The following is a 10679-nucleotide window of genomic DNA, read 5'->3' as shown; positions in this document are numbered from 1 at the left end:
GCTCACTTCCAGGTTTGGTCCCAGCTCAGAGCCTTTCCCATAGCCAGCACCACCCTCCTGCAACCAGCCTCAACAGGAATTCAATCTCTCCAGCTCCACAGGCAGCCTGTGCCTGCACAGAAGCCCCCAGCTGTTCTACCTTCACTTCTAAAGCCATTTTCAAGTTTTCTTTGTAAGAATGAATTCTTTGCAATAGCAGGGAAAAGCCTCCAGCGACTGCAATACATTCTGAACAAGTGCATCAACCAAAATCTGCATCAAAGGTCTGCATGATCCTTGCAGGGAAGGCTTCCAACTGCTTCCACTGCTTCTGGATGGGCCATGGGCCAGATGGAGATGCAAACAGGCTGGGTCTGGGAGCAAAACACTGACCTGGGGCTCTGACACTTGAAAATAACATTTTGTGTAAGAGGAGCAGCTCCCTGGGCACAGGCTGCACATTCATGGACATGCCCCATCCCTGGCAGTGCCCAGGGCCAGGCTGGACAGGACTGGGGACACTCTGGGACAGTGGGAGGTGTCCCTGCCATGGCAGGGGTGGCACTGGATGGGCTTTAAGGTCCCTTCCATCCAAACCAGGCTGGGATTCTGTGACAGAGGAAAGCACAATGCAGGGCTGGTAGAGGAGAGGAAAGGAGGTTAAATGCAGAGAAGAGGTGACAATTCCCAGCTTTTACAACTCCCAGTCCTCACCAAACACGTTCCTGGCCCTTGGTGCTGCCCAGCTCTGGGGATGCCTGCAGGGCAGGAGAGCTGAGGGAAGGAGACAGCTCTGGGAGTGACCTTGGTGCTCTGGTTGATGAGAAATCCCCTCAAGGCAACAGCAGCCACAGCTGGGGCTGAGCTGGGGCTGCCATAAAGCCAGAATCAGCTTGGTTATGCAGCCATTGGCAATGACAGATGTGACACGAGCTGAGCCAGCACCAGGGGCTGTCTGGACAGATCCAACAGCTCCAGCCCTGGGGACAGAGCACTGGAGATTCTTCCCAGTGCCTGACAATACCTGGAGTGACTCCTGCTGGGCTGAGCAGCTGGAAACTGTGTGTTCCTTTGCAAGTCTGAGATGAGCAGAGGCAAGCTGGGCTCTCAGTTGTTGACAACTTTTCTCTTTGTAGGACCTGATGCAAAGAAACAGAGACATTTCCATCCAGCAAAATAACTTTATTTCAACAGGGCAAGTCCAGCCAAGTGGTGATTCCAGAGTTGCCCAGCAAGTGTCAGTTCCATGATCTGTCAGTGAATGTCCTGCTGCTGACTCGAGGATCCAGGCTCTATGGCCACCCTTCGCAATGATTTCTTAGGTTCAGATTTCAAGTGAAATACATTCAGATTTGCTCCTGTCAGAGCATTGCTCACCAGTACATGGTTGGAAGTCACTGAGGAGTTAATTACAGTTACCTGATTCGTGTGAAAGAAAGCAAGGCTGCAACCCACAAACCCCTCCCTCTCTCCAGTGCTGCTCTGGAGCCCTCCCAGCACCCTGCAGGGGGAGGTCCCCAGTGTTCTTTGGGCCTTGGCAGTAAAAACAGTGCCTAAAAACACAGCAGCAAGAACCCAGGCAGCTTTGAGCTGCCCATTTCCCCTCTGCCAGTCTGTGATCAGTAACTGCTGCTCCTGGCACCTGCAGGAAGGAGCAGGGCCCACGGCAGCTCCAAAGGACTCGGTGCAGGTGGTGCTGAGTGCCAGCCCTGGCTGGAGAAGGATGAACTCTGCCTTCATTCATCTGGGCGTTGTTTTGGTTTGGTGAAGCATTAAATAAATAAATAGGGCTGCTCTGTCACAGTTTGGGCTGTGGCTCCCAGCTGGCAGCTCGGCCTCTCCCAGCCCTAGCCCGGCTCCCCGGTGCTGCTCTGGCCGTCCCCGCCGGGCACGTTCCTGCGCTTCCTCAGCTGCATCTCCTCATCCTGCAGGAGGAAAGGAAGCACAAATGAAACCTCAGCATCCTCTCTGAGCTGGATAAAACCTGTCCTGTTCACCTCCTCTCCCACCAGCTCGGGTAAGCCCAGCAAACAGAACCCACATCACTGCAGCTCCTCTCTGAAAACCCTGACACCATGGGACACCCTCCCACGGGCCCTTCCCCAGCCACCCTGTGCTCCCACTGAGGAACTGCCCATGACTGACACAGCAGCACCTTCCAAACCCTGCTGCAGTCTGCTCTAAACCCAGAGCAGCAGGGATGTGACTGAGCTGCGCTGCTCAGCACTCCTGGTCTCACAGTTACCTCAGGGTGGGCCTGCTGTCCCACAGAACCAAACCCCTGTGCCTGGAAGGGACCTCTGGAAGTTAAATCCATTCATCTGCTCTAAGCAGGGCTGGGTCGAGTGCTGGAGCTGGTTCTTCAGGGCTTTGCTTTTCAAATATCTACAAGAGTGGAGTTTCCACTTCTCTCCACGCAGCCCAGGGTGGGTGTCAGCTGTGTGAACAGGGCAGCAATTCCCACTGGCCCCGGGGAGGGTTTCCTTCAGCACAAACTGTGCCTGTCCCCTCCTGGCTTTTTGATGGGCATCTCCTCCACAACCCCCTTGTCCTCCACAACCCCCTTGTCCTCCACAACCCCCTTCTCCTCCACAACCACCTTCTCTTCCCCAACCCCCTTCTCCTCCATAACCCCCTTCTCCTCACCCACCCTGCTGGCAGATCCTCCCTTCAGCTCCTCTCCCCAGGCTGGAGGCAGCAGCTCCCTCAGCCTCTCCAGCCCTGATCCACCTCATGAGCAAACCCAGAGCTGCAGGACCAGGATTTAACTGTGGCCAGGTTTTGCCACCCATGGCAGGGACTGGCCTGAGGAGGGTGAGCAGGATGCTCCTCTCAGCATCTCTCCCAACAAATCCACCTGACACCATTCAGCCATGGCCCAACAATGACCAGCCCTGCCTGTTCAGGGGGTTCATACCGAGTCAGAGTCTTCCTCAGCCTGGTTGCTTATGAAATCAAGGTAATCATCCTTCTGGCTGCCCAGAACTTCTTCCTCATACTCAGTCTGGTAGTCTGACTCATCTGAGGAGAGAAGACACAAAGCACAGGGTTTAACTGGCAAGCAGAGAGGCAGAGGAAGCTGGGAGAGGAATGAGTGCCACAGTCACTGAGCACAGGCAGGACAGTGCCAGCAGCTCTCTGCAGCTCAGTGAACTGGGACTGCTCACACACAGATCTCAGCTCCCCAGCACAGAAACATAAACCACTCTGTCAGCTGGTGTCCTGGAGCCCCCCAGAATTCAAGGAAGCACAGCACAGCAGCCCTGTCCCACTGTTTGGGTCACTGAGGTGGGTGCCATGCCCAGAGGGACACAGGTTTGGGGGATGCTCCCTGGGGAATGCCCTTCACAGCACAGCTCCTGTGTTCCACCCCTCAGCACAAGCAGACCTGTGGGACACCTTGAGAAGCCTCTGAGCTGCCAAGCCAAACTCCCTGTGCTCACAGGCTCTGGAACAGGGATCCCAGGCTTAGGGTGAGCTCTGCCTGCTGTGGAGCTGATAACTGAGTGCCTCACAATCTCTGCTCCACAGGGACAGAGAGATTCCCATTCCCTTCCTCTCTGCAGAGGACAATCACTTGCTTTCTCCAGTAATCCAGCAGATTAACATAATTTAGGGAGTCCCAAGAGCTGTGCACAGCAGCAAGATGTGCCCCAGCCCCAGCCTGTTCCCATGGAATGAGGACTCATCAGGGCAGAGCCAACAGCTCTGCCAGCATCTGGAGATCCCCTGGAGGATCTGCAAAGCAGGCAGCAGGAGCAGGACCTGCCAAGGGCCTGGAGGAGCAGGACAAGGGGGAATGGCCTTAAGGAAGAAGGGCTGGACGGGATATTGGGAATTGGGAATTGTTCCCTGTGAGGGTGGGCAGGCCCTGGCACAGGGTGCCCAGAGCAGCTGTGGCTGCCCCTGGATCCCTGGCAGTGCCCAAGGCCAGGCTGGGCAGGGCTGGAGCAGCCTGGGACAGTGGGAGGTGTCCCTGCCATGGCAGGGGTGGGATGGGATGAGCTTTAAGGTTCCTCCCAACTCAAACCCTTTTATGACTCCACCTGCACCAGGGCTGTTCCCCACAGCAACTCCAGGATGTGCTGGGCTGGAGGAGCCATTGCTGGTCCCAGCTCCCTCCAGCTCCTGTCCCAGCCCCTGGTGACACCAGGGCACATGGGGCACAGCCCTTGGCAGGCAGCACCTTCCTCTGCTGGCACCCAGAGCTTCAGGATGCAGCTGAAGGTGTGAAAATGACATTTTATGGCCACCATTAAAATCACCTTTGTGTGACACCAGCTCTACTCCCCCTCTCCTGAGTTAATCCAGTGTGCTCTGAGGGAATAGCTGGATGCAGCCCACTGGTGAGGAGAGGGGCTCCTGTTTAAACCAGACCCTTGATTAAGGATTTCTCCTGGGAGCCATCAATAGCATCTGCTCCATGCTGAAGACAACAGCACAGTCTGTTCCACAGCCTTTTCTAGCACATAACTACAACCAACTGCTAGAACATTGGAATGAAAGACATTAGGTCTTTTTTATTTTCGGGTTTGTTTTTTTTTTCTACTGTGAATTAGAGAATAATTGTTAGTTTTTACTAAAAACACTAATGATAATCTTTGATAAAATACACCAGAGAAACTGGAAACTCATCTGAACAGTAACAGACACCACAAACAAGAGTTTGGAGTTTATACCTGCAATAAAACCAGCTGCCATCAAGACAAAATTCCTTGATTTTCCCAGCACTGTTCAGCATTTAACACAGAACACAGAACCAAGAGCCACCCTTCCCACATCCCTCACAGCTCTGGGTGCTGCAGGGGGAAGAGGAGAGCAGGAGGTGGCCCTGCTGTCCCAAAGCATCACCTTGCACCAAGGCTGAGCTCCCAGTGATGCTCTGGGCACTGCAAAACCTCCTGGGAGCACCAAGCAGGCCCAGGGCCTTGCTGCTCTGTTCAGCTCAGCCAGGAGGAGATCCCACCCTGGGAAGGTCCCCAGGCCTGGCCTGAGCAGGGTGAGCACATTCCCTGCAGGAAGGGCATTTCCCACCCAGAGACTGCCTCGTGCTCCTGCAGCTGGGCTGATTCTTTGCTCTGTTCCCTGATTCCTGCAGGGAACCCCAGCTGGGGACAGCTGTGCTGTGGCTGGAGGGGTCAGTCAGCACCTGGAAGCTCAGCACAGCTTCAGCTGCTCCAGAAAAGTTCTTTTTAAGCAGCAAAAATGCAGAGGTGCCTGCTAATTGTATCCCTGGAGAGGTGCTGGGATGTCTCCTGCCCCAGCTGGATGGCAAACCCAGGCATTTGACACCACCAGGTACATTTCTCCTCCACAAATCCCTTTATCCAAATGACCACTGCTACAAGTGCTCATCTCCTGGGCTCAGCCACCCCTCCCAGGGGGAGCCTGAGCAGGGATGTGACAGAGCCACCCCCAAAAGTGGCACCTGAGCTCCCCTGGCCATAGCCACAGCTCTGTGTGCCCAAACCCCAGCTGGGCAGAGGGGTGATCCTGGCTGAGGGAACGTGGGGATGGAGAGTGGGAACAGGGCCACCAACACTGCTGTGAAATGAGACACCTGTGCCCAGAGCTCTGGCACTCAGGGCCCTCTGCTCAGCCCTACCTGAGGCACAGGATCCCTTTAAAAAAACTGTTTAATGGCTTTGGTCACTGCTCTCTGTGTGCTCAAGAGGAGAAGGAATTCCCCTGCCCTTTCCCCACAAAGCCCACACAGCTCCTGCCTCACCCTCTGTGCTGACCCTTCCCCACCCATCAGAACTTGAGCCTTCCCCTTTGATTGCTTTAGAACAAAATTACTGCCAGGATTTCCCCAGCCAGCCCCAGACCTGCAGGATGCTGTCAGAACAGGCAGAGCCTTCTCAGCCTCTGTGATCCAAGGCCTCCCTCAGGAAGGGATTTGCAGGGAGAACAAAGGTGACAGTGCAGGGTCACAGCCAGGCCACCAGGCAGCTCCCTGTCCCCTCCCCTGCCCAGGTCAGAAGCCTCAGAGCCCCCTCACCCCCAGAGCAGAGCAATGCCCTGAGGAGCCACCTGACAGGCACGAGGCCACTGCAGGGAGGTGCCACCTCCCCCTGAGCTCACCTCACCACACACCTTCCCCCACAGCTCTGCAGCAAGTGTCTCATGCACAGAGGACACCGAGGGATGTCACTGCTGTCACTGCCACCCAGGCATGGCCAGGGTCCCTTCAGCCACATGGCAGAACACAAAGGATCCTGCCCAACATGTGCAGGACTCTGCTGCAACCCCCTCCTCAGACCCTGCAGCCAAGGGATTTCAGCACCCATGAGGAGCACAGGGCCCCGCCCCATCCCATCCCATCCCATCCCATCCCATCCCATCCCATCCCATCCCATCCCATCCCATCCCATCCCATCCCATCCCATCCCATCCCATCCATGCCCAGCAGCTCCTGCACTGCCCCTCCTCAGCCCAGAGGGTGCCAGGTCCATTTGCCACACTCCCTCCACACCCCTGCCCAGCAGAAAGCAGGAATGAGCCTGACAGGGAATCATCAGGAGCTCCAGAGAGGAGGAGAATCTGTCCCAGTGCTCTGGTGAAATCTCAGCAAGTCTCAGTGCCTGAGCCTTAAATAACCACATACCATGAACTCTTCACTCTTATTCACAATGGCTGCTTCAACCACATTTGATTAATATTTTCTTCATAAGGCATATGATTGTAATTAGCATTTCAAATTACCACAGGGACATCTCTGCAAACAGTCACAGATGGGAGCACTGCTAACTTTAGCTTTCCCTCTGCAGGAACAAGAATCAGGAGGAGGGGAAGAGACTGTTTAGAAAGAGCTCCAGCCCTGGTGACACACTCAGGGGTTTCAGGCCTGCAAGGCTCTGATCCTTTTGGATCTGGGAGCTCCATAACCAGGGAGCTGCTCTGCAGGGCAGGGCCAGCACGGGGCACAGAGCCCCTCAGTGTCACCATGCAGGAGCTGCTACCTGCTCCTCTCCAGTTCACTGCTGCTCCCACACCAGGAGCACATATAAAGCACTGGAGCCAGTGAGTCACTCCTGATCCTACTCACGACAGCAGGGAAAACATCCTTGGGGCAGGGCTTTAACTCAGCCTGCCCCAATCCAACATGGGAAAACATCCTTGGGGCAGGGCTTTAACTCAGCCTGCCCCAATCCAACATCCTTGGGGCAGGGCTTTAACTCAGCCTGCCCCCAGTCCAACAGGGCTGAGGATGGAGCCAGCAGAAGGGCACAGGACAGCCTAAGGGGATGGAAGCTGAGCTGCCCCTTGTGTTATTCCCTCAGCTGAGACTCCAGCAGGGATTATTCCCCCCTGGGAGCTGCCCAGGAAGAGGCTGGCAGCAGCTGCTGAGGACACCCCGACCGATCCCACTGTCCCAGAGGAGGTGGCAGGAGGGGGACACGGAGGGCCAGGGCCCTGAGGGAGCAGGGAGTGGCTGGCAGTGCCCTCGGTGAGCACAGGGAGGGCAGGGCAGGCAGGCAGGAGCTGTCCCTTGTCCCCATCCTGCCCCTCACCGTCGGCCAGAGGAGGAGCCTTGACGGGCTCGATGCGGGACACGATCTCAGCCAGGTCTGTGAAGGACGTGGTGGGACAGGTCACGTTCTGCAACACAGAGAAGGTGAAGGTTTGTCAGCAAATGTACACAGAAATGTACACAGAAATGTACAAGAAAATCCAAACAAGTCGAGACTGTATAAAAATGATATTGAACAGACAAAGCTCCAGACGCACAAATTCTGCACAGCTGCCCCCTCATTACTCATCAGTGAGAAATCCTGCAAACAGCTCTCCTGAGGCAGGTCTGGTGGCAGAGATGGGATTCCCAACAGTGGGACTTGCTTTTAAAGGCTCTTATTCCACCCACACAACAAGGAGCCTTATTAAAAAGACCCCAGAGACAATCACAGGAGGGGCTGGGCCCTGGCATGGACAGAGCTCTCCATGTGATTTTCTCCATCAGGGTCCCTTTGTGAGGGACTGCCTGGGCCAGTGCAGCCCCCAGGGAGCTTCTGCTTTTGGGAGAAGGTGACCAGGGGGACACACAGTGGCCATCCCTCAGCTGGAGTGATGCCACAAAGGCTGCAGGGACAGGAGGGCACTGGGGTGAGCAGGACCCCCAGGAACCCCTAAAAGCCCCAGAGCTGGAGGTGCTGCAGAGAGCCAGAGCCTGCAGAGACATCTCCCACTGCAATTCCTCTCTCCAGTAAACCCTTGCTATTTTCACTCTGTCTCATCCAAGCAGTGGGCTGAGTGTTCTCTATTTTGAGGAGTTCTTGCTCCAGTGTCTCCTCTAAGAAAACCCAACTTTGGCATTTAGGAGCCCTCCCAGGCTTCCTGCAGCCTCCCCTCCCTCTCTGGGGCTGGGCACAAGGTACCCAGGTGAACACCTCAACACCTCTCATCCTTTTTTAAACCCAGGGAGTTTAATGGACACAGCAACAACTCCAACCCAGAGGAAGATGGGGGAGAGCAGGCAGAGGGAACTGGGCTGCCAGGAATTGCTGTGCCAGTTGTGTTCCCAAACACCCAGACCTGCCCATGTGCTCCCAGCGAGGGCAGCTTCCTAACATGGGGTTTTCTGAACAATCCTCTGCTCCTCTGGCAGGAACACCAAGCTGTGAATCACACAGCCCCTGTGGGGGCACAGCAGCAGCCCATTGCTGCTGCAGCAAAGTGCTCTCAGTTGACCTTTCATCTGGAGCTGATTTTGATGTAATTTAGAACAGCCACAGCACAGAGCAGATCCAGGACAAGCAACGGGGGCAGAGACAGCCTGGAGGGAATGAAAAGGTACCTGTGTGAAATGAACAGCAGCAGCTCAGGACACACACCTTGAAGCATAAAGAAGTTGGGAAGCTCATTGTGACTGTTAAGGAACTGCTGGGAAGGATGAGTCAGCCCAGGCTCACTTTGAACATCCAACCTGAACATTCCCAGTGCAGATTCTGCAGGAAGCTCCTCCCCAGGACAGGGAAGAAAAGCTCCTTGAGAGCTCCAGCCTGTGCCACTCAGCTCAGTGAGGGACACCACAGGGACACAGCCAGGTCTGAGGCTGTCCCTGCACCCCAGAACCCAGGAGGATGAGGTGGCTGCAGAGAGCACTTGGGCAGAGAGTGCCAGGCTGTCCCTGGGAGCAGGAACAGGCTTTGGGTGGGATGGAAGGGCTCTGCATAAACAGCTGGACAAAATCCTGCAGGGCCCAGCACCTCAGTGTGTCCCAGGAAAACCATCAGCAGCTCCTGGGGTGAGGATGGATGGGAATGAAGAGTGACTGCACCCTCAGAAGCATCTGTCCCCAGCTGTCCCCCAGGTCAGCCTGTCTGAGGGCACTGAGGAGGCAGCTGCACCCCAAGCCTCAGCACCAGGACTGGAAATCACTTGTGGGAAACCAGGTGTCCTCCCACACTCATTTGGTGCTTCACAAACAGGAGTTTAGTGTTTCAGTGCTTCCTCTCACTACTTTTGAGGACAAAATCACCCCCCCATCAGATAACACAAAGCAAAGAAGTGTCTCATGTCTCACATCCACCTGAAACCCACTCTCAGACTTCTCTGGTATTTTTTTTTTCCAAGGAGGAAAGTTTTCTCTTTGGCACAATCTTTATGAAATAAATTAGAGGAGAAAGACAGTTACTATTGTAGTCCACTGGCTTATATTTAGCTTTGAATATGAATAACAGCTCAGTAGACAGAACTTCTCCAAGCAGACCCAATTAATGGTGCTGCAGCATTCCATTCTGGGGAGGAGTAAGGGCTGCTCAAAGTAAAGTTTATGTAAGGTTTCTGTTGTTTGTGTCTTCAGTATTTGCATTTTGGAGACAAGATAAACAGGGACTAAATGATCAAAGCAAAGGAGAAGCATCTAAATGATTAAATATCTGGATTTTTAAATAAAATTGCAATGCTCACGACATGGAAATGAGACAATAAGAAATGGCACTCAGCTCTCAGATGTTGAATACTCCAGAAATAGATGAAGAACTAAAACACATAAAGCATCAAAACCTTTGCTAATGAAAGGCAAGTTAAAAATATCAGCTGCTCTGCCTGGAAGATAACACAGCTAAAGGACTTAAGTGACTCTAATGGACTAAGAAAAGCAAGAAAAATACCCCAGTGGGAGCTGCAACAGTTGTAACTTCATAGAAATGAATCTCCTGCAACACAAGTCAGATGCAAAAATCTTGGTTTCAGGGGGCTCTGGAGTTTTAGGAGGGTGAGCAGATGATCCCACAGGTCCTTTGGATGCACAGAGCCCCTGGTTCCTGCTCCATAACCTGGCAGAGTGGGTGAGTCACTCTCCCAGCCCTGTTATTTCCATGCTGTGGCACCTCAGCAATCAGCACTTGGTGCCTCATTATCAAGTGAGTGCAGGGTCAGGCTGTGTCTGCAATGAGGAGGTGACAGATTTGCTCTCCAGGGCACTGAGGTGCCACAGAAGGCAGGGTAGGTGTGATAAATGCCCATCATGCTGCTGTGATAGCATGATTTAAGTGAAATATTCCCCTCCATTACTGCATCCTGTAAAAAGGGCAGTTTTAAAAGCAGTTTTCTTTAAAAGAAGTGTCTGTCACAGCACTGAAAATGTTTGAGGCTTTTTACTGGCTGGTGATAAAAGCAAGGCTGAAGTAGGACACAGCCAACTCTGAGACACACAATTCTCCCTGTCTTGACTTCTCCTTGTGATTTAACACAAGGCC

At 54.0% G+C, this 10679-nt stretch overlaps 1 protein-coding gene across 2 annotated transcripts in view; it reads right to left on the bottom strand.

The window, feature by feature from the left end:
* Positions 1–1140: 1140 nt before the first annotated feature.
* PNPLA7 (patatin like phospholipase domain containing 7) overlaps positions 1141–10679 on the bottom strand; it is a 137265-nt gene continuing 127726 nt past the window's right edge. For both annotated transcript variants that reach the window (XM_063174394.1, XM_063174395.1), the window contains exons 34-36: positions 7494–7581; positions 2897–3000; positions 1141–1904 (exon numbers count right to left, since the gene is read on the bottom strand). In XM_063174394.1, coding sequence (XP_063030464.1) covers positions 1827–1904; positions 2897–3000; positions 7494–7581 — 270 coding nt within the window. In that variant the 3' untranslated portion in view covers positions 1141–1826. The remainder of the gene's footprint in view (positions 1905–2896; positions 3001–7493; positions 7582–10679) is intronic.

The sequence above is a fragment of the Melospiza melodia genome, chromosome 22 (assembly GCF_035770615.1).
Source record: "Melospiza melodia melodia isolate bMelMel2 chromosome 22, bMelMel2.pri, whole genome shotgun sequence".
Taxonomy (NCBI): Eukaryota; Metazoa; Chordata; class Aves; order Passeriformes; family Passerellidae; genus Melospiza; species Melospiza melodia.
The sequence above is the reverse complement of the archived record's forward strand: the minus strand, read 5'-3'. Positions and strand labels throughout refer to the sequence as shown.